This window comes from Oncorhynchus mykiss, chromosome 8, assembly GCF_057628025.1.
Source record: "Oncorhynchus mykiss isolate SJ-2025 chromosome 8, ASM5762802v1, whole genome shotgun sequence".
NCBI lineage: Eukaryota > Metazoa > Chordata > Actinopteri > Salmoniformes > Salmonidae > Oncorhynchus > Oncorhynchus mykiss.
Window position 1 is genome coordinate 87148500 of NC_143029.1, and position 24697 is coordinate 87173196.

At 42.7% G+C, this 24697-nt stretch overlaps 1 protein-coding gene across 1 annotated transcript in view; it reads left to right on the forward strand.

Annotated features, from left to right (window-relative positions):
- Positions 1 to 24697, forward strand: part of LOC110531035 (sodium channel protein type 3 subunit alpha) — a 133209-nt gene that overhangs the window by 98461 nt on the left and 10051 nt on the right. Inside the window, exons 17-21 of the mRNA XM_036986589.2 lie at positions 1424 to 1864; positions 13866 to 13983; positions 18699 to 18853; positions 19398 to 19571; positions 24428 to 24550. Coding sequence (XP_036842484.1) covers positions 1424 to 1864; positions 13866 to 13983; positions 18699 to 18853; positions 19398 to 19571; positions 24428 to 24550 — 1011 coding nt within the window. The remainder of the gene's footprint in view (positions 1 to 1423; positions 1865 to 13865; positions 13984 to 18698; positions 18854 to 19397; positions 19572 to 24427; positions 24551 to 24697) is intronic.

Below are 24697 nucleotides of genomic sequence, written 5' to 3' on the forward strand. Positions count from 1 at the left end.
TACCTTGTCAGCTCGGGGGTTTGAACTCGCAACCTTCCGGTTACTAGTCCAACGCTCTAACCACTAGGCTACCCTGCCGCCCCTTTAGTTGAAGAAGTAATATGTTGTTCCCTCTCAAAAAGGGGGGATACCTCTCATTTTCTAAAATGTTTCATGAGATTGGAGAACACATTGGGAAAGATCTCAGTTCATTCCTCCATATTTCCAGGACCTTGATATCTTTTGTCTGTTCTTATGGACTTCCCCACTTCAATTCAAACCACCGGTTTTCAACGGGTTTCAAGACCCAGAGACTGATTTTGTGGTCAATTAACTATTTCTTTGTGGATTTTGACGTGTGCTTGTGGTTATTATCTTGCTGGAAGATCCACTTGCAGAAACAAATCTGTGATTTTTCAACTATTTGATTAGTTGCTGGTTAAACATACAATCTACACAGGACTTTTTAATTCGCAGATTTTTGCATGAGTGGAGTGCTTGGGTTGCCAGGTGACGTCACCAGGCAGTAAATGAATAGATCAGATAACGAAGAGAGGTTCCAAACCTCTCTGCCCCCCCCCCCCCCCCCCCCAAAAAAAATATTGTTTTTAGCTGGCTTTCCCTTCCCCACTCAGACCACTCACGGACAGTCCTAGCAACATTGTAGCGTTAGAATTAGTTGTTTTGTTGTTGCTAAAAGGCTATTTTGGTTCATTTTTGTCCATTTTAATGGTAAAGTACTAAATTGTTACCCAGAAATTATTTTGATGTTAAAATAACGGCTGCATTTTAATTTTTTATTTTTTTGCATTATGGACAACAGTATACGATGTTATGAAGCTAGTTAGTTATAAAGGGCGCTATATATGACGAGCTTGACCACCAGATTCCTCCAGCTCTCCTCTGGGCAGTACATGGTCAGACTGACAGAAACCCTCCCTCTCTCTAAACACATGAATCGTATGAAGGCTGTGTATCCCGGCTGACCTCTAGGGTTCACAAGCAACAAATTGCTTAGGTGCAAGGAGGTCAAAGAGCACCCATCAACAAGAATCTGCTCAGATCATGTTCATGCCCCCCAATTCTCAATGAGCAGATAATTCCACACCAACTGGTTATGTCCCACACACAATGCAGAGGTATCTGGAGCCTAGATGACAAGTAGCTCGAGTGCTCTCTGAGCAGGCAGATTACTGGAGATCAGATGGGATGCTGCTTGGATCCACAGTACGTGTTAAACATGTATGCGTTTGAACGGTGGGTTAATCCTCTGTCTATAGGATTTGATTCTGATGACAAAACCATTGTCTTGGGTCAAAGGGTCTTAAAGAAGGCCTCAACCTCTGATCTGCTTCTGTATAATTTGAACCTGATCAAGATACACCGATCTGTCCCATTTTGTGTGGTTCCATTATACTGGTCTCATTTTCCTCTTCCATCCCAGGTGCTGAACCTGTTCTTGGCCCTGCTGCTCAGCTCGTTCAGCTCAGACAACCTGTCGGCTCCCGACGAGGACGGAGAGATGAACAACATCCAGATCGCCGTCGCCCGCATCCACACGGGGTTCGCCTGGCTGATGAGGAACGTCACCGATCTATTCAACGGAAACCTGAAGAAGAGACGTCTCATGACTAAAGACGTTCAGATTTCTGTGAGGCTGACACCCGTAGCGAATCACGTGGAGAGTAACGGTGGGGTGGGGGTCGGGGTGGTGGGGGTGATCGGACGCTACGGAGAGAAGGTCCCGGACGACGACAGCTACATGACCAACCCCAACCTGACCATCAGTGTGCCCATCGCTCCAGGGGAGTCGGACGTGGAGTTCCCTGAGGAAGGAGAGGTGGAGGAGGAGACGGAGTCGTCAGAGGACGAGGACAACAAAGCGGTAAACCTTTTTGCACAAATTATACATCACACTAATAAGGAGGCACGTGTTTTTATTCTAAAGTAAAGGGGTTTTTATTCTAAAATAAAGGGTTTTTTATTCTAAAATAAAGGGTTTTTATTCTAAAATAAAGGGTTTTTTATTCTAAAATAAAGGGTTTTTATTCTAAAATAAAGGGGTTTTTATTCTAAAATAAAGGGGTTTTTATTCTAAAATAAAGGGGTTTTTATTCTAAAATAAAGGGTTTTTTATTCTAAAATAAAGGGTTTTTATTCTAAAATAAAGGGTTTTTATTCTAAAATAAAGGGGTTTTTATTCTAAAATAAAGGGGTTTTTATTCTAAAATTAAAATTAAAATTAAATTCTAAAGTAAAGGTTTTTTTGTATTCAAAAGCACAAAATGTGACATTTTTTCTTACTAAATATACAGTGGGGTCCGAAAGTATTGACACCCGTGATAAAGATGAGCAATAATGACAGTGTAAAATAAATAATTAAAATACTGTGCTATAGAGGAAATTATATTATTTTATGCTAATACAATTGCTTGGAGAAATATATATCTTTAAACAATTGACACCCCTAAAGATTCTTATGAATAAAGGAGTCAAACGTTTAGCTTGTGACTCTACAAACTTGTTGGATGCATTTGCTGTTTACTTTGGTTGTGTTTCAGATTATTTTATGCCCAACAGAAATGAATGATAAATAATGTATTGTGTCATTTTGGAATCACTTTTATTGTCAATAAGAAATAAAATACGTTTCTAAACACTTATACATTCATGTGGATGCTACCAGGAATACAGATCATCCTGGATGAATTGTGAATAATGATGCCTGAGAAATTTACAGAGGGTCAAAGATCATAAGAGCATACGAGACATGCTAATCTCTACATCTAGCTTGGGACTGGATGCATTTTACAGTTTACTCTAACCTCCCCTGTTATTGGTAATGGTGAGATGTTAGCAACCAAAACGAACTGCAAAATGCATCCAGTCCCAAACTAGATTAGCTAGATTAGATTAGCATGCTAGGCATATTGCATACTTCTTTAGAGCTGTCAATCATTTTGACCCCTGCCTTGTTTTTTTTCTGAAAAAAAAACTATTACTTGTTAAACAACATTTCTTTCTCTGAACAATTGTATTATTGCTCATCTTCATCAAGGCTGTCAGTCATATCTGACCCCACTGTGTGTATAAATATACTAACTTGAACTTGGTCATAGGACTTTTATGGTGAAAGACACAATCCCGAGCGTCCCCAGTCCCGAGTCTCCCGAGTCCCGAGCCTCCCCAGTCCCGAGCCTCCCCAGTCCCGAGCGTCCCCAGTCCCGAGTCTCCCGAGTCCCGAGCCTCCCCAGTCCCGAGCCTCCCCAGTCCCGAGCCTCCCCAGTCCCGAGCCTCCCCAGTCCCGAGCCTCCCCAGTCCCGAGTCTCCCCAGTCCCGAGTCTCCCCAGTCCCGAGTCTCCCCAGTCCCGAGCCTCCCCAGTCCCGAGCCTCCCCAGTCCTAAACCTCGCCAGCCCCGAGTCTCCCCAGTCCCGAGCCTCCCCAGTCCTAAACCTCGCCAGCCCCGAGTCTCCCTAGTAATCTCAGATAAACTTACACATCAGTGCCATGGTGTACTGTACCAGATTGGCAGCTGCTCATGTCACTCAAAAGTGAGAGTGAGGACAGGGATCAATGAGCTGCAGAGGGCGGGTCATATGGTAGATTGCAGGAAGTGGGTAGTACTGTAGAATAGATGGATGCGGAGCAGAGAATGGTGGCATTCCGGATATATAATCTGGTAAATCTGTGAGCCAGGCATACAAGGTGATCCCTGGAGACAGGACACAGATTTAGTTACATAATCGCTACGCAACGCTATACACCAATATGGTTGGGCTGTATTCAATTGTTCATACCGTTTCTGTACCAATGTTTTCTGTACCAAACCATTTTAGGCAAAAGGGATCTTGATCCAGGAGGGTATTGACTATCTCTAGTCTGGGTTCCAGTCTGTTTAGCTGACATTCCGCTTCTTGCCACTACGTCATTGCCAAAGATACTGGCCTTTCAGGCAATCTCAACGTTCAATATGCAGCTGGATTTACAGAGGAGTTGCTCATTTGGTGGTTGGAAATAGCAGGAATGCATGTGGAGCCTTGTTAATAGAATTAGAATGATAAAGTCAAAAACAAACATCTTAGCCGTTAGCTAAGGCAAGGTGTTATATCGTCAGGTTTCAAATCAGAGCAAAGACGTTTTGTGGTTAGGTAATTGCAGTGTGTATTTAGGTTGAGACTTTAGACATGAGCTAGCAACTTTTGACAGACTGGTTTCATCTGGACAAAAAAAAAGTTGCTTGGCAACCGGATTTATTTATTTGATTTAACTAGGCAAGTCAGTTAAGAACAAATTCTTATTTACAATGACGGCCTACCCCGGACAACGCTGGGCCAATTATGCACCGCCCTATGGGACTCCAAATCACGGCCGGATGTGGTGCAGTCTGGATTTAAACCAGGGACTGCAGTGACACCTCTTGCACCCGGGAGCCCCAGAGACCATTGTGTTCTGTGGAGAAGAAAAAGCGATAAGAGTTCCAATATTTGGATATTCATTGGACGATAGCTGTGAGGGTTATCGAATCAGGATCAACCCCTCTGTTCTTCTTGAGACTCGTTAATGATGGAATGTTCATATTTTAAAGATAGCAGAAAGGCCAGTCAATGTTAGCTAAAGAAACCGGCACTCAGGATTGAATGTCTCTGCTGTAACCAGGAAGCTTGATCTTGACATCTAGCCACTTAGCTAGCAAGTTAGCAAACCAAATGCTGGAGTCCTGAGCTGGATATAATTCATTTGACACATTTTATATTTATTATAGTTATATTTAACTTATAATGCTCCCCTGTGTTTTTTAAAAACAGTATTGAAAATCATACCCTTGATATTGGTAAATATCCCGGTATATGGTATAAACGGTTAAAGCCCAAGCCTACACACACCATCTCAAAGTACCGTAGGAAATCTTTCTTTTCAGGTTTGGGTTTTTCTTGTCAAATCAAATCAAATTTTATTGGTCACGTACATGTGTCTAGGAGATGTTATTCCGAGTGTAGCGAAATGCTTGTGTTTCTAGCTCCGACAGTGTAGTAATATATAACAAGTAATATCTAACCGTTTCACAACATATACACAAAATACACGTAAGTCTAAGTAAGGAATGGATTAAGAATATATACATATATATATATATATGTCAGAGCAGCATTGGACTAAGATACTGTGGCATAGTATAGAGTACAGTTTATACATATGAGATGGGTGATACAATATTTACACACAGCTAAAGTGACTAAGATACTGTTGAATAGTATAGAGTACAGTTTATACATATGAGATGGGTGATACAATATTTACACACAACTAAAGTGACTAAGATACTGTTGAATAGTGTAGAGTGCAGTTTATACATATGAGATAAGTAGTGCAAGATACGGAAACATTATTAAAGTGGCCTGTGATTCCTAATCTATGTCTGTAGGCAGCAGCCTCTGATGTGCTAGTGATGGCTGTTTAGCAGTCTGATGGCCTTGAGATAAAAGCTGTTTTCAGTCTCTCGGTCCCGGCTTTGATGCACCTGTACTGACCTTGCCTTTTGGATGGATGATAGCAGGGCGAACAGGCAGTGGCTCGGGTGGTTGATGTCCTTGATGATTCTTTTGGCCTTCCTATGGCATCGGGTGGTGTAGGTGTCCAGGAGGGTGGGAAGTTTGCCCCCGGTGATTCGTTGTGCAGACCACACCACCTTCCGGAGAGCTTTGCGGTTGTGGGCGGTGCAGTTGCCGTACCAGGCGGTGATACAGCCCGACAGGATCGCTCTCAATTGTGCATTTGTAAAAATAAATTGTGAGGGTTTTAGGTGCTAAGCCAAATTCTTTAGCCCACTGAGGTCCAAAGACCAGAGGGTGAATAGTGAGAAAGAAAAGCATGTGTGTGTGTGCTAGAAATGGACTGTAGCTGAATGATGAGACACAAGTTGAATGGTGATAAAAATCTGATGGAACTAGAGTATTTTCACTCTCTACACTGGCAGACTCTATCATGGTGATAGACATTATCGGCAAGTAAATAATGTAGAAACTAGTGGAATGCTGCTTTGAAAAAACCCCGTCTGTATCTGGTCTCTGTGGGTTGTGTTGCGAGTTGATACTAGTTGGCGTTCACAGACAGACAGACAGACAGACAGACAGACTGCCAGGGCCTTCAGATGTGATTAAGCCTGAAAACATCTTCTCAGAAAGCACAGCGCTGGGCTGCAAAGAAAACGGTCTCACGTTAAATTACTGAAAGTGGCTTTTTGCTTCTCTTAGATTTAATTATATTAGGTAATTAACACAATGTCACCTACTACAGTGTGTATTTCCCTCGGCATTAAGCCTTAAGCCCCTCATTGAGTCAATCGTGTCTGTCTCTCTGTCTGTCTGTCTCTCTCTCTCTTTATCTCTTTCGCTCTCTATATCTCTCTCCCCTTCCCCCTCTCTCTCTTTATCTTTTGCTCTCTCGCTCTCTTTCTCTCCCTCTGTCTCTCCCTCATCCCTCTCTTTCTTTAAATCCCTGATGCAGGGTTGGCAGGCAGCATCAGTCTGCAGTGGGGCAGATGTTAAATTGTAGAGCCATAGAACTGTAGTGGTAGTGCTGCTCAGGCCCTGCAGATTAAATAGTCAGAGTGGACAGAGCAGAGCCGGGTTGGCACGGCAGGGTGGGGCGGGGCGGGGGGAGCTGGGCATGGTGCGGTGGGGTAGGGTGGACGCCAGAGCGGGGTGGGCAGGGGTGGTTGCCGTGGCGGCCGGGTAGCAGTCTGGCCTTCTCCTCGTGCCCTCTTTCCTTGGCGTGCCCTGCTCCCTGCCCTCTCCACTCCAGAATTAGAGGCTTCTTGGCAAAATGGAAATTAGAAGAAAAAAAAGCCATCTAGCATCTAGCACTTTATCTGGCATCTAGCTGCCTATCTGGCATCTAGCAGCCTATCTGGCATCTAGCAGCCTATCTGGCATCTAGCAGCCTATCTGGCATCTAAGCAGCCTATCTGGCATCTAGCAGTTTATCTGGCATCTAGCAGTTTATCTGGTATCAGTAGTTTATCTGACATCAGCAGTTTATCTGGCAGTTTATCTGACATCAGCAGTTTATCTGGCAGTTTATCTGACATCAGCAGTTATTTGACATCAGCAGTTTATCTGACATCAGCAGTTATCTGACATCAGCAGTTCACCTGGCATCAGCAGTTTATCTGACATCAGCAGTTTATCTGACATCAGCAGTTTATCTGGCAGTTTATCTGGCATCAGCAGTTTATCTGGCAGTTTATCTGACATCAGCAGTTTATCTGACATCAGCAGTTATCTGACATCAGCAGTTGTCTGACATCAGCAGTTTATCTGACATCAGCAGTTTATCTGAAATCAGCAGTTTATCTCCCAGTTTATCTGACATCAGCAGGTATCTGACATCAGCAGTTTATCTGACATCAGCAGTTTATCTGACATCAGCAGTTATCTGACATCAGCAGTTTATCTGACGTCAGCAGTTTATCTGACATCAGCAGTTTATCTGACATCAGCAGGTATCTGACATCAGCAGTTTATCTGACATCAGCAGTTTATCTGACGTCAGCAGTTTATCTGACATAAGCAGTTATCTGACATCAGCAGTTATCTGACATCAGCAGTTTATCTGACATCAGCAGTTTATCTGAAATCAGCAGTTTATCTGGCAGTTTATCTGACATCAGCAGTTTTCTGACATCAGCAGTTTATCTGACATCAGCAGTTATCTGACATCAGCAGTTTATCTGACATCAGCAGTTTATCTGGCAGTTTATCTGGCATCAGCAGTTTATCTGGCAGTTTATCTGACATCAGCAGTTTATCTGGCAGTTTATCTGACATCAGCAGTTATCTGACATCAGCAGTTTATCTGACGTCAGCAGTTTATCTGACATCAGCAGTTATCTGACATCAGCAGTTTATCTGACATCAGCAGTTTATCTGACGTCAGCAGTTTATCTGACATCAGCAGTTATCTGACGTCAGCAGTTATCTGACATCAGCAGTTATCTGACATCAGCAGTTTATTTGACGTCAGCAGTTTATCTGACATCAGCAGTTTATCTGGCAGTTTATCTGACATCAGCAGTTATCTGACATCAGCAGTTTATCTGACATCAGCAGTTTATCTGACGTCAGCAGTTTATCTGACATCAGCAGTTTATCTGACGTCAGCAGTTTATCTGACATCAGCAGTTTATCTGACGTCAGCAGTTTATCTGACATCAGCAGTTTATCTGGCAGTTTATCTGACATCAGTAGTTTATCTGACATCAGCAGTTCATCTGGCATCAGCAGTTTATCTGGCAGTTTATCTGACAGTTTATCTGGCAGTTTATCTGACATCAGCAGTTCATCTGACATCAGCAGTTCATCTGGCATCAGCAGTTTATCTGGCAGTTTATCTGACATCAGTAGTTTATCTGACATCAGCAGTTTATCTGGCAGTTTATCTGACATCAGTAGTTTATCTGACATCAGCAGTTTATCAGGCAGTTTATCTGACATCAGCAGTTATCTGACATCAGCAGTTTATCTGGCAGTTATCTGACATCAGCAGGTATCTGACATCAGCAGTTTATCTGGCAGTTATCTGACATCAGCAGTTTATCTGGCAGTTATCTGACATCAGCAGTTATCTGACATCAGCAGTTTATCTGGCAGTTATCTGACATCAGCAGGTATCTGACATCAGCAGTTTATCTGGCAGTTTATCTGACATTGGCAGTTTATCTGACATCAGCAGTTTATCTGACATCAGCAGTTTATCTGACATCAGCAGTTTATCTGACATCAGCAGTTTATCTGACATCAGCAGTTTATCTGACATCAGTAGTTTATCTGACATCAGCAGTTTATCTGGCAGTTATCTGACATCAGCAGTTATCTGACATCAGCAGTTTATCTGGCAGTTATCTGACATCAGCAGGTATCTGACATCAGCAGTTTATCTGGCAGTTTATCTGACATTGGCAGTTTATCTGACATCAGCAGTTTATCTGACATCAGCAGTTTATCTGACATCAGCAGTTTATCTGACATCAGCAGTTTATCTGACATCAGTAGTTTATCTGACATCAGCAGTTTATCTGACATCAGTAGTTTATCTGACATCAGTAGTTTATCTGACATCAACAGTTTATCTGGCAGTTATCTGACATCAGCAGTTATCTGACATCAGCAGTTTATCTGGCAGTTATCTGACATCAGCATGTATCTGACATCAGCAGTTTATCTGGCAGTTTATCTGACATTGGCAGTTTATCTGACATCAGCAGTTTATCTGACATCAGCAGTTTATCTGACATCAGCAGTTTATCTGACATCAGTAGTTTATCTGACATCAGCAGATATCTGATATCAGCAGTTTATCAGCAGTGCACTCTGTAGTAAAAAAAAAAGGATGTGCTTCACACGTGAAGGACTTTAAAACACACCAAAAAATTACCAGCAGTAAGATTTTAAGCAGCAAGTCTGTAGTTAGACACAAATGGTTTTATTTTTATATATATTTTTTTTTTCACACTATGTGTGTGTGTGTGTGTGTGTGTGTGTGTGTGTGTACTGATGTTGGTGAAGTGATCATCTCTGATCCTTTACTATTGACCATAGTATAACACTGATTCTATCTAAATGCTGCCAGAGCAGATTCTCTCTGTTCCTCTTTCAGCCCTAAGAATGATACCGACAATAATCCTGTGTCTCCAGTTCTCTCTCTCTCTCACACACACACACACACACACATTCTTTAATGCTGGATTACACTTTCGTTTTATTGGATTGCAGCAGCACCTCTGTCCCAATAATCCCAGTAACGCGTGTGAAATATGTTTCCATCACTACACAGTGAAATCTCATCAAACCTGGACTAAGACTTCCTGGTGATGGGAAGGCAGAGGTCACGTCACAACCTGATCCCCGAAACTTTACTGTAGCATTAGATTACAGCACGGCCTGAACTCTGAACCCTTACTGTAGCATTAGATTACAGCACAGCACAGCCTGAACTCTGAACCCTTACTGTAGCATTAGATTACAGCACGGCCTGAACTCTGAACCCTTACTGTAGCATTAGATTACAGCACGGCCTGAACTCTGAACCCTTACTGTAGCATTAGATTACAGCACAGCCTGAACTCTGAACCCTTACTGTAGCATTAGATTACAGCACGGCCTGAACTCTGAACCCTTACTGTAGCATTAGATTACAGCACGGCCTGAACTCTGAACCCTTACTGTAGCATTAGATTACAGCACGGCCTGAACTCTGAACCCTTACTGTAGCATTAGATTACAGCACAGCCTGAACTCTGAACCCTTACTGTAGCATTAGATTACAGCACAGCACAGCCTGAACTCTGAACCCTTACTGTAGCATTAGATTACAGCACGGCCTGAACTCTGAACCCTTACTGTAGCATTAGATTACAGCACGGCCTGAACTCTGAACCCTTACTGTAGCATTAGATTACAGCACGGCCTGAACTCTGAACCCTTACTGTAGCATTAGATTACAGCACAGCACAGCCTGAACTCTGAACCCTTACTGTAGCATTAGATTACAGCACAGCACGGCCTGAACTCTGAACCCTTACTGTAGCATTAGATTACAGCACGGCCTGAACTCTGAACCCTTACTGTAGCATTAGATTACAGCACAGCCTGAACTCTGAACCCTTACTGTAGCATTAGATTACAGCACGGCCTGAACTCTGAACCCTTACTGTAGCATTAGATTACAGCACGGCCTGAACTCTGAACCCTTACTGTAGCATTAGATTACAGCACAGCCTGAACTCTGAACCCTTACTGTAGCATTAGATTACAGCACAGCACAGCCTGAACTCTGAACCCTTACTGTAGCATTAGATTACAGCACGGCCTGAACTCTGAACCCTTACTGTAGCATTAGATTACAGCACGGCCTGAACTCTGAACCCTTACTGTAGCATTAGATTACAGCACGGCCTGAACTCTGAACCCTTACTGTAGCATTAGATTACAGCACAGCACAGCCTGAACTCTGAACCCTTACTGTAGCATTAGATTACAGCACAGCCTGAACTCTGAACCCTTACTGTAGCATTAGATTACAGCACAGCACAGCCTGAACTCTGAACCCTTACTGTAGCATTAGATTACAGCACAGCCTGAACTCTGAACCCTTACTGTAGCATTAGATTACAGCACAGCCTGAACTCTGAACCCTTACTGTAGCATTAGATTACAGCACGGCGTGAACTCTGAACCCTTACTGTAGCATTAGATTACAGCACAGCCTGAACTCTGAACCCTTACTGTAGCATTAGATTACAGCACAGCCTGAACTCTGAACCCTTACTGTAGCAGTAGATTACAGCACAGCACAGCCTGAACTCTGAACCCTTACTGTAGCATTAGATTACAGCACAGCCTGAACTCTGAACTGTAACTGTAGCATTAGATTACAGCACAGCACAGCCTGAACTCTGAACCCTTACTGTAGCATTAGATTACAGCACGGCCTGAACTCTGAACCCTTACTGTAGCATTAGATTACAGCACGGCCTGAACTCTGAACCCTTACTGTAGCATTAGATTACAGCACGGCCTGAACTCTGAACCCTTACTGTAGCATTAGATTACAGCACAGCACAGCCTGAACTCTGAACCCTTACTGTAGCATTAGATTACAGCACAGCCTGAACTCTGAACCCTTACTGTAGCATTAGATTACAGCACGGCGTGAACTCTGAACCCTTACTGTAGCATTAGATTACAGCACAGCCTGAACTCTGAACCCTTAATGTAGCATTAGATTACAGCACAGCCTGAACTCTGAACCCTTACTGTAGCATTAGATTACAGCACAGCACAGCCTGAACTCTGAACCCTTACTGTAGCATTAGATTACAGCACAGCACAGCCTGAACTCTGAACCCTTACTGTAGCATTAGATTACAGCACGGCGTGAACTCTGAACCCTTACTGTAGCATTAGATTACAGCACAGCCTGAACTCTGAACCCTTACTGTAGCATTAGATTACAGCACAGCCTGAACTCTGAACCCTTACTGTAGCATTAGATTACAGCACAGCACAGCCTGAACTCTGAACCCTTACTGTAGCATTAGATTACAGCACAGCCTGAACTCTGAACCCTTACTGTAGCATTAGATTACAGCACAGCCTGAACTCTGAACCCTTACTGTAGCATTAGATTACAGCACAGCACAGCCTGAACTCTGAACCCTTACTGTAGCATTAGATTACAGCACGGCGTGAACTCTGAACCCTTACTGTAGCATTAGATTACAGCACAGCCTGAACTCTGAACCCTTACTGTAGCATTAGATTACAGCACAGCCTGAACTCTGAACCCTTACTGTAGCAGTAGATTACAGCACAGCCTGAACTCTGAACCCTTAATGTAGCATTAGATTACAGCACAGCCTGAACTCTGAACCCTTAATGTAGCATTAGATTACAGCCCAGCACAGCCTGAACTCTGAATCCTTAAAGTGGCATTAGATTACAGCACAGCCTGAACTCTGAACCCTTACTGTAGCAGTAGATTACAGCACAGCCTGAACTCTGAACCCTTAATGTAGCATTAGATTACAGCACAGCCTGAACTCTGAACCCTTACTGTAGCATTAGATTACAGCACAGCCTGAACTCTGAACCCTTACTGTAGCAGTAGATTACAGCACAGCCTGAACTCTGAACCCTTAATGTAGCATTAGATTACAGCACAGCCTGAACTCTGAACCCTTAATGTAGCATTAGATTACAGCCCAGCACAGCCTGAACTCTGAACCCTTAATGTAGCATTAGATTACAGCACAGCCTGAACTCTGAACCCTTACTGTAGCAGTAGATTACAGCGCAGCCTGAACTCTGAATCCTTAATGTAGCATTAGATTACAGCACAGCCTGAACTCTGAACCCTAACTTTCAAATACTTCCTGTAACAGTTTTCTGTATGTGAAGGAGAGTCGGACCAAAATGCAGCGTGTAGATTTCGATCCATGTTTTAATAAACAAACGTAAAACACGAATCAATACAAACACTACAAAATAAAGGACGTAACGAAAACCTAAACAGCCCTATCTGGTGAAACCACATAGACAGGAACATCAGGACACTAAGGACAATCACCCACGACAAACTCAAAGAATATGGCTGCCTAAATATGGTTCCCAATCAGAGACAACGATAAACACCTGCCTCTGATTGAGAACCACTCCAGACAGCCATAGACTTTGCTAGATAACCCCACTAGCTACAATCCCAATACATACACACCAACACCCCAAGACAAAACACACCACAATACAAAAACCCCATGCCACACCCTGGCCTGACCCAATACATGAAGATAAACACAAAATACTTCGACCAGGGCGTGACACTTCCAGCTTTTTTTTTTACCCCTGTCTGGAGTGCCAGATGGGCGGGGTTTGACATTTTGGGACTATTATGTTTGTCTATTAAGCCAATCAAACTCAATCAAGCCCAGATAAAGTATTTGGAATGATACTTGAACCTAGGTCTGGATGACAGATCGGAGGTCTGGATGACAGATCGGAGGTCTGGATGGAATTACGTTGTTCAGGAAGTCAACTCTGACCATTTAACGGTTGAAACGTACGCGTCGACTCGATGATTGATGTGTGCACTTTATGTCACAGATTAATGCTATTAATACATCGTTCAAACAGGCCTATGTGACTGGGCTGTTTTATAAACAGTACTCACTAATGCAGTTGAGAGACTGGGTGTGTTTACGTTTCTTAGTGTGCCGAGAAGTATCTCGAGTCTGATGAGTGTGTCAGCACTTTCTATGGGGATGGACAAACAGGAATGAATATGGTGTGACGTGACTTCCTGGTGTGACTTCCTTGTTCCTGTGTTGCAGGAAAAAGTGAGCCTATCAGAAGGCAGCACGGTGGACTTGCGGAAGCCAGGGGAGGAAGAGGATGACTTCTCTGAGACGGCTGACGATGTTATGGAGCCAGATGAATGTTTCCCTGAATGTACGTAGCTACTGTATGCAAGATCCTCATGATTAGCTGTCTGTCTGTCTGTCTGTCTGTCTGTCTGTCTGTCTGTCTGTCTGTCTGTCTGTCTGAGTTAAGTGATTTATTAAAGTATATCTGTTTCTCTCTGCCTCAGTCTGTGTTGCAGCACCCAAGCAAAAATATATTTTTAAAGACATTTAATCTATTAAAGTATCAAATCTATTTGTATTTGACACATGCTTGGTAAACAACAGGTGTACAGTTGTGGCCAAAAGTTTTGAAAATTACACAAATATTAATTTTCACAAAGTCTGCTGCCACAGTTTGTATGATGGCAATTTGCAAATACTCCAGAATGTTATGAAGAGTGATCAGATGAATTGCAATTAACTGCAAAGTCCCTCTTTGCCATGCGAATGTACTGAATCCCCCAAAAACACAGGTGTGCGTGTTGATGAGGACAAGGCTGGAGATCACTCTGTCATGCTGATTGAGTTCGAATAACAGACTGGAAGCTTCAAATGGAGGGTGGTGCTTGGAATCATTGTTCTTCCTCTATCAACCATAGTGACCTGCAAGGAAACACGTGCCGTCATCATTGCTTTGCACAAAAAGGGCTTCACAGGCAAAGATATTGCTGGCAGTAAGATTGTACCTAAATCACCCATTTATCGGATCATCAAGAACTTCAAGGAGAGCGGTTCAATTGTTGTGAAGAAGGCTTCGGGGCGCCCAAGAAAGTCCAGCAAGCGCCAGGACCATCTCCTAAAGTTGATTCAGCTGCGGGATCGAGGCACCACCAGTACAGAGCTTGCTCAGGAATGGCAGCAGGCAGGTGTGAGTGCATCTGCATGCACAGTGAGACGAAGACTTTTGGAGGATGGCCTGGTGTCAAAAGGGCAGCAAAGAAGCCACTTCTCTCCAGGAAAAACATCAGGGACAGAATGATATTCTTCAAAAGGTACAGGGATTGGACTGCTGAGGACTGGGGTAAAGTCATTTTTTCAGAGGAATCCCCTCTCCGATTGTTTAGGGCATCCGGAAAAAATCTTGTCCGGAGAAGACAAGGTGAGCCCTACCATCAGTCCTGTGTCATGCCAACAGTAAAGCATCTTGAGACCATTCATGTGTGGAGTTCCTTCTCAGCCAAGGGAGTGGGCTCACTCACAATTTTGCTTAAGAACACAGCCATGAATAAAGAATGGTACCAACACATCCTTCGAGAGCAACTTCTCCCAACCATCCAGGAACAGTTTGTTGACAAACAATGCCTTTTCCAGCATAATGGAGCACCTTGCCATAAGGCAAAAGTTTGCCATAAGGCTCGGGGAACACAACATCGATATTTTGGGTCCATGGCCAGAAAACTCCCCAGACCTTAATCCCATTGAGAACTTGTGGTCAATCCTCAAGAGGCGGGTGGACAAACAAAACCCCACAAATTATGTCAAACTCCAAGCATTAAATATGCAAGAATGGGCTGCCATCATTCAGGATGTAGCCCAGAAGTTAATTGACAGCATGCCAGGGCGGATTGCAGAGGTCTTGATAAAGAAGGGTCAACACTGCAAATATTGACTCTTTGCATCAACTTCATGTGATTGTCAATAAAAGCCTTTGACACTTATGAAATGCTTGTAATTATACTTCAGAATTCAGAACACCTGACAAAAATATCTAGAGACACTGAAGCAGCAAACTTTGTGAAAATGTATATTTGTGTCATTCTCAAAACTTTTGGCCACGACTGTAGACTAACAGTGAATTGCTTCCTGGATGGGGAAGCCATTCCCAACAGAGAGAATAAAAGAGAAATCATAGAAAAAACAATAAGGGGCGGCAGGGTAGCCTAGCGGTTAAAAGCGTTATGCCAGTAACCGAAAGGTTGTTGGTTCGAATCCCTGAGTTGACAAATCTGTTGATGTGCCCTTGAGCAACACACTTAACCCTAATTGTGCTAGTAAGTCAATTTGGATAAGAGCATCTGCTAAATTACTTAACTATGAGTAGCAAAAACTTGGCTATATACACAGGTACCAGTATTGATTTGCAGCGGGTAGATATGCACTGTTCATACAGTGCCTTCAGAAAGGATTCACACCCCTTAAATTTTTACAGCCTGAATTTAAAATGTATAAATATTTGGCCTACACATACACACATACCCCATATTGTCAAAGTGGTATAATAGTTTTTCTAAATTTCTACAAATGGATAAAAAATGAAAAGCTGAAATGTCAACCCATTTGTTATGGCAAGCCTAAAGTCGTGCGCTGCCACGCAGTCGTAGGGGAACAGGGAGTACAGGAGGGGACTAAGCATCGTTGAGATTCAGCTGATGGGCCCCCACCACTTGAGGGCAACTCATCAGGAAGTGCCGGATCCAGTTGGAGGTGTTCAGGAGGTGTTCAGTACCAGGGTCCTTAGTCAATGAACAGCATTCCCACGTAGGTGTTCCTCTTGTCCAGGTGGGAAAGGGCAGTGTGGAGTGCGATTGAGATTGTGTCATCTGTGGATCTGTTTGTGAGCCATGACCAGCCTTTCAAAATATTTCATGGCTACAGATGTGAATGCTACGGGGCGATAGTCATTTAGACAAGTTACCTTGGCATTCTTGGGTGAAGGGACTATGGTGGTCTGCTTCAAACATGTAGATATTACAGACTCGGTCAGGAAGAGGTTGAAAATATCAGTGAAGACACTTGCCAGCTGGTCAGAGCATGCTCTGAGTACGCATCCTGGTAATCCATCTGGCCCCGCGGCCTTGTGAATGTTAACCTGTTTATAGGTCTTACTCACATTGACTAGGGAGAGCGAGATCACACAGTCATCCAGAATAGCTGGTGCTCTCATGCACGGTTCAGTGTTGCTTGCCTCGAAGCGAGCATAGAAAGAATGTAGCTTGTCTGGTAGGCTATCATCACTGCACAGCTCGTGGCTGGGTTTCCCGTTGTAATCCGTGATAGTTTGCAAGCCTTACCACATCTGATGAGCGTCAGAGTTGGCGGAGTAGGATTTGATTTTAGTCCCGTATTGATGTTTTGATTGTTTGATGGCTCGTTGGAGGTTGTAGCGGGCTTTCATATAAGTGTCCGCATTAGTGTCCCGCTCCTTGAAAGTGGTAGCTCTAGCCTTTATTTCTGTGCGGATGTTTCCTGTTATCTATGGCTTCTGGTTGGGACATGTATATACGTTCCATGTGGGAACGATGTCATCGATGCACTTCCAGTCTGTGCTAGCTAAACAGTCCTGTAACGTAGCATCTGCTACATCTGACCACTTCTGTGTTGAGTGCATCACTGGTACTTCCTGATTGAGTTTTTTTCTTGTAAGCAGGAATCAGGAGGATTTAGTTAAGGTCAGAGTTGACAAATGGAAGGCGAGGGAGAGCTTTGCATGCGTTTCTGTGTGTGGAGTAAGGTCATGCTGGTAAAAATTAATTAAGACAGATTTCAATTTCCCTTCATTAAAATCATCGGCCACTAGGAGCACTGCTTCTGGATGAGCATTCTCTTGTTTGCTTATGGCTTTATACAGCTCATTGAGTGCGGTCTTTGTGCCTCTGTTTGTGGTAGTAAATAGAAAGCTATGAAAAATATAGATGAAAACTCTCTTGGTAAATAGTGTGGTCTACAGCTTATCATAGGGTACTCTACCTCTGGTGAGTAATACCTCGAGACCACCTTAATATTAGAGATCGTGGTCTACAGCTTATCATGAGGTACTCTACCTCAGGTGAGTAATACCTTGAGACCACCTTAATATTAGAGACCGTGGCCTACAGCTTATCATGAGGTACTCTACCTCAGGTGAGTAATACCTCGAGACCACCTTAATATTAGAGATGGTGGTCTACAGCTTATCATGAGGTACTCTACCTCAGGTGAGTAATACCTCGAGACCACCTTAATATTAGAGACCGTGGTCTACAGATTATCATGAAGTACTCTACCTCAGGCGAGCAAAACCTCGAGACCACCTTAATATTAGGGATTGTGGTCTACAGTTTATCATGAGGTACTCTACCTCAGGCGAGCAAAACCTTGAGACCACCTTAATATTAGAGATCGTGGTCTACAGCTTATCATGAGGTACTCTACCTTAACATTAGAGATCGCACACCAGCTGTTGTTAACAAAGCGACACACACCTCCCCCTTAATGTTACCCGAAGCTTCCGTTCGGTCTTGATGATTCATAGAGAAAACAGCTAGAGTATTTTGTCCATGTTCTTGTTCAGCCTTGATGCCGAGAAACATAGGATATTGCACTTCTTTAGGTCCCGTTGATGGGATAGTCTCAAACAGAGCTTGTACAGTTTGTTCTTTAGCGATTGTACGTTCGGCAATAGAATGGAATGTAGAGACGGTTTATTTCCTCGTCGACGTAGTTTCATCAGGGAACCCACTCGTTTGCCACTGTTACGCCGTCTCTTCCTCTCGAGTCCTGGGGATTAGGGCCTGGTTACGGGATGTGCAGTACATCCACAGCTGCCGACTCGTTGAAGTAAAAATCTTCATCCAAATCGAGGTTAGTGATCGCTGTTCTGATGTCCAAAAGCAGTTTTCAGTCATAGGAAATTGATGGCAGAAATACTATGTACAAAAAAAGATCAGCGTAAAATAAACAACAACATAAAACCAACACAAAATAACAGAATTGGTCAGGATCCTGTAAGACGACAGTTATCCATCTCTACAGCGCCATCTTCTGTTTGTCTCTGTGTCTCAGTCTGTGTTCGCCACTGTAAGTGCTGTGAGATCAACACGACACGGGGCCTGGGTCAGGCCTGGTGGAGACTGAGGAAGACCTGTTACCAGATTGTTGAACACAGCTGGTTCGAGACTTTTATTATCTTCATGATCCTGCTGAGCAGTGGTGCTCTGGTGAGACCAACCACCTTTTACCCCTTAGTCTTACCTGACCTCTCAACCTTCACCTCTGACCTCTTTTATTATCTTCATGATCCTGCTGAGCAGCTGTGCTCTGGTGAGACCAATCACCTCTTACCCCAGTCTTACCTGACCTCTCAACCTTCACCTCTGACCTCTTTTATCATCTTCATGATCCTGCTGAGCAGCTGTGCTCTGGTGAGACCAATTACCTCTTACCCCAGTCTTACCTGACCTCTCAACCTTCACCTCTGACCTCTTTAAGAGTCAGCTCATAGTGCCACATTTACAGTGCTAATTTAATACCAAGTGTCATCAAAAGCAAGTGTATAAAAAAAAAGGCTTAAACCGTGCAATCTCTTTCTAGATCTTTCTATTATGTAATCTTTACTTAACTTTTTTTTTTTTTTTTTTTTACAATTTCACTAAACAGCTCATTCCTATTCTTACAGCACAATAGCTGAATATATTGGTTTTATATAAGGCTTGAGAGGTTATAATCTGTGGTTTCTCTCTTGTCACTCCTGCACTGCTCTAGGCATTTGAGGACATCTACATTGAGAAAAGGAAAGTGGTGAAGGTAATCTTGGAGTACGCTGATAAGGTCTTCTCCTACATATTCGTCCTAGAGATGTTCCTCAAATGGATTGCCTACGGCTTCAAGAAGTACTTCACCAACGCTTGGTGTTGGCTGGACTTCCTCATTGTCGATGTAAGTGTTAAACTTTGTACGTTGTGCCCAGTTTATGTTCACAGTGAGAATAGATGTGCAGGTAGCTAAATGCATATAACAAAAGTTTGGGTGGTTTTCAGACTGGTTGTGGGAGCTACTGTATGTTATGTACAGACTTATATTTTTTAAAAACTATCGCCCCGACCCGAGGTGTACTCTCTCATCTTATTTTCCAGTGAGTTTGGTTCATCAAGGTTGACATTGGACATAAACACTGCTTATTTCCAGCTTGGTTTGGGCTCGCTTATACGCAGGCTGCCACCAGATATGTTATGTTGTGTAGAACCTGTGGTCACTGATTAACTGCTCGTTGGTACCGTTGGTACCGCTTAAATGAAGGTAATTCATTTTATACAGCGTGGTACCTACCTTTGTGGCCATTATAACAGTATACCGGGATAAATAGTATACTGTTTCTATGCATGTACAGAGTACACATTTTTAACAGAGTATAATATAATATATATTTCCACACAGTTTACCTTAATATTCTAGTGGCTAATTCTCCCTTATCTTAATATTCTAGGGTCCATATTTCCACACAGTTTACCTTAATATTCTAGTGGCTAATTCTCCCTTATCTTAATATTCTCGGGTCTATATCTGCCTTTTCTTAATATTCTAGGGTCTATATCTCCCTTACCTTAATATTCTAGGGGCTGTACAGTTGAAGTCGGAAGTTTACATACACTTAGGTTGGAGTCATTATAACTTGTTTTTCAACCACGCCAAAACTATAGTTTGTCAACAGGAAATTTGTGGGAAGTTGGTTAGGACATCTACTTTGTGCATGACACAAGTAATTTTTTCAACAATTGTTTACAGATAGATTATTTCACTTATAATTCACTGTATCACAATTCCAGTGGGTCAGACGTTTACATACACTATGTTGACTGTGCCTTTAAACAGCTTGGAAAATTCCAGAAAATGATGTCATGGCTTTAGAAACTTCTGATAGGCTAATTGACATAATTTGAGTCAATTGGAGGTGTACCTGTGGATGTATTTCAAGGCCTATCTTCAAACTCAGTGCCTCTTTGCTTTTCATCATGGGAAAATCAAAAGAAATCAGCCAAGACCTCAGTAAAAAAATTGTAGACATCCACAAGTCTGGTTCATCCTTGGGAGCAATTTCCAAACGCCTGAAGGTACCACGTTCATCTCTACAAACGATAGTACGCATGTATAAACACCATGGGACTTGACAACCGTCATACCGCTCAGGAAAGAGACGCGTTCCGACTCCTAGAGAAGAACGTACTTTGGTGCGAAAAGTGCAAATCAATCCCAGAACAACAAAAGTATCTATATCCACAGTAAAACAAGTCCTATATCGACATAACCTGAAAGGTCGCTCAGCAAGGAAGAAGCCACTGCTCCAAAACTGCCATAAAAAAAGCCAGACTACGGTTTGCAACTGCACATGGGGACAAAGATCGTATGAAATGTCCACTGGTCTGATGAAACAAAAGTAAAATTGTTTGGCCATAATGACCATTGTTATGTTTGGAGGAAAAAGGGGGAAGCTTGCAAGCCGAAGAACACCATCCCAACCGTGAAGCACGGGGTTGGCAGCATCATGCTGTGGGTGTGCTTTGCTGCAGGAGGGACTGGTGCACTTCACAAAATAGATGGCATCATGAGGACAGAAAATGATGTGGATATATTGAAGCAACATCTCAGGACATCAGTCGGGAAGTTAAAGCTTGGTTACAAATGGATCTTCTAAATGGACAATGACCTCAAGCATACTTCCAAAGTTGTGGCAAAATGGCTTAAGGACAACAAAGTCAAGGTATTGGAGTGGCCATCACAAAGCCCTGACCTCAATCCTATAGAAAATGTGTGGGCAGAACTGAAAAAGCGTGTGCGAGCAAGGAGGCCTACAACCTGACTCCGTTACACCAGCTCTGTCAGGAGGAATGGGCCAAAATTCACCCAACTTATTGTGGGAAGCTTGTGGAAGGCTACCCAAAACGTTAGACCCAAGTTAAACAATTTAAAGGCAATGCTACCAAATACTAATTGAGTGTATGTAAACTTCTGACCCACTGGGAATGTGATGAAAGAAATAAAAGCTGAAATAAATAATTCTCTCTACTATTATTCTGACATTTCACTGTCTTAAAATAAAGTGGTGATCCTAACTGACCTAAGACAGGGAATTTTTACTAGGATGAAATGTCAGGAATTGTGAAAAACTGAGTTTAAATGTATTTGGCTAAGGTGTATGTAAACTTCCGACTTCAACTGTATCTCCCTTAACTTAATATTCTAGGGTCTCTATCTCCCTTATCTTAGTATTCTAGGGGCTATATCTCCCTTACCTTAATATTATAGGGTCTCTATCTCCCTTATCTTAGTATTCTAGGGGCTATATCTCCCTTACCTTAATATTCTAGGGTCTCTATCTCCCTTATCTTAATATTCTAGGGGTTAAATCTCCCTTACCTTACTCCACAGGGCCATAGGGGCCAGGGGTTATATCTCCCTTATCTTAATATTCTAGGGTCTATATCTCCCTTATCTTAATATTCTAGGGGCTATATCTCCATTATCTTAATATTCTAGGGGCTATATCTCCCTTACCTTACTCCACAGTGCCATAGGGGCTAGGGGTTATATCTCCCTTACCTTACCTTGCTTCCTCTGATTTCACCCGCTGGTTCACAGATCGGCACAGACGTGTCTATAGCAGCTGTTAGGGTAAGTGGTAGTTGTGAGGTGAAAGGTGAGTATTGGGATCCAGGTTGGAAAATCTACTGCATCAATAAAGTTTCTATGTTTCCTCACTCCTAAGTGCTTCACATTGAGATATCAAAAGCCACCGTCTCGTCTACTCTTCAAATCTAAACAACAATTGTCTTTTCAGCAGAAAATGTATTTAAAGCCCCCCGCCCCCCGCCCCCCATCCACTTGAAAGTTAAAAATGCACAACGGACCTTGGCTTTTATATCGTATATAGAAACACACTACCATGTATTCTAAGGTTTATCTAGAGAAGATCAAATGTATTATTGGACTAAATGTATTTTATAGTTCCTCGTAGGTTATCGACAGGCTGAATTAAAGTTGTTCAGACCGTTTTTAAAATAGTGTCGGTAGAATTTCAATCAATGCTAAAAGCTGTCTGATGTTTGGCGCTGTAGTTTTTCTATCTCAACAATATGCTGTAATATATTGTATGTGGTCAGTAGTCAGCTGGAGCTGAGGTGATTCATACTGTCCGTCTGTCTCTGTCTCTGTCTGTCTACAGTGCATCTAGCTGGATAGCACAGTTGGAGAGGATTATAATATTTTTAGATGTGTGGCTGGATTGCAGAAATGATCAACGGAGGAGATCCCAATGATTGTTTAAACAACACTATTTGTTATTTCTGGTTTCTATATCAACTCTCTAGCCTTTTGATGTTTGTTTTGTTGTTTTACTTTCATTGAGCCAAAGACGTATACTTTATGAACGTATTTCATTTTCTGAGTATCTTCTTTAGATATATTGGACGATATCCATTAAAATATAATTTTATAAAGAAATTATTGGGACTGTAATAGCCCTAAATTGCAATGACGGACTTAATTGGATCATACGAATACAAATTGGGCAATCAAATTTGGCAATACCATTAGTTTAAATTTTAAAAAAGGAGAATTGAACATTTTGTTAAACTTCTTTATAAAACCTCACTCTATTTCACATATATACATAGGTCTTATGTATATATAGCTGAGTATGTATGCATGTGCATTGACGGTACATATTGCATACTTGTATGTGTTTTGTCCCTGTTCCATTTCAGTCATTCTACCAGTAATACCTGTCATCCATATGGACCATCCATCATGCCATTTTGAATCACAGCTATCACCCTCGGGCCATTCAACAGCGGAATACCATTCTGTTTTGTCCATTTTGGATGTAGAATAGAGTGGAAGTCCCCCCTCCTAAAAAAATGTAATGAAAAATATGCCACAAAACCCAAAAATTCTAAATTTTTCTAAATTTAATTAATTGTGTTCCTAACTGTAGAATGTCCCAAAATAATACATTGTTACAGTCTCTAAAGTGTTGGCTCTGAAATTCTTGTCTCACTGTCTGTTACTCTGTCGCTACTCTTCTTGCATATTTTTCTCTCCAGGAATTATTTGATTAATGATTTAGGTCTGTAGAGCTTTGTTTTATGTGATGAAAGGTTGTCAGTGACTTAACTGAAAGTATATTGTATCATACAACTTAGGTGGTAGGTTTGAATGTGTGTGTGTGTGTGTGTGTGTGTGTGCGTGCGTGTGTGTGTGTGTGTGTGTGTGTGTGTGTGTGCGTGCGTGCGTGCGTGCGTGCGTGCGTGCGTGCGTGCGTGCGTGCGTGCGTGCGTGCGTGCGTGCGTGGGTGGGTGTGTGTGTGTGTGTGTGTGTGTGTGTGTGTGTGTGTGTGTGTGTGTGTGTGTGTGTGTGTGTGTGTGTGTGTGTGTGTGTGTGTGTGTGTGTGTGTGTGTGTGTGTGTGTGTGTGTGTGTGTGTGTGTGTGTGCGTGCGTGCGTGCGTGCGTGCGTGCGTGCGTGCGTGCGTGCGTGCGCGTACATAGTCCTGCATCGGCGTGCGGATAATGGTGGGGAATTGTGGGTGAGGTGGAGTCGTACAGACGGGGGAACCCATATTTTGTACTTTGCTACTTTTTGTACTTATTTTGTTCTTTGATACAATAAATTGCAAAACCCACAATCTTTATCAAAATGTGTTCAAGACTGATGCTGAGGTCTCCTTTGAATGTTGGGATGATGGAGTTTGTACTGCCATCTAAGTCTGAGCTGATTGAATGTCTCTGTGTGTCCTCTCCAGGTGTCGTTGGTGAGCCTGGTAGCTAACTCTCTGGGCTACTCTGACTTTGCTGCCATCAAATCACTGAGGACTCTCCGAGCGCTGAGGCCCCTAAGGGCCCTGTCCAGATTCGAGGGAATGCGGGTGAGACGTTCTTTAACCTTGTCTTAGAGATGTTCTACTTTCCCTGCTCTCTCCTAGTTGGCCTATGTCAAGTTATTCCAGGAGATTCCACAAGTTATTATCATCAGCGAAGGACCAGAGTTTTTCCTAAGCTGGTCACGTGGTCAG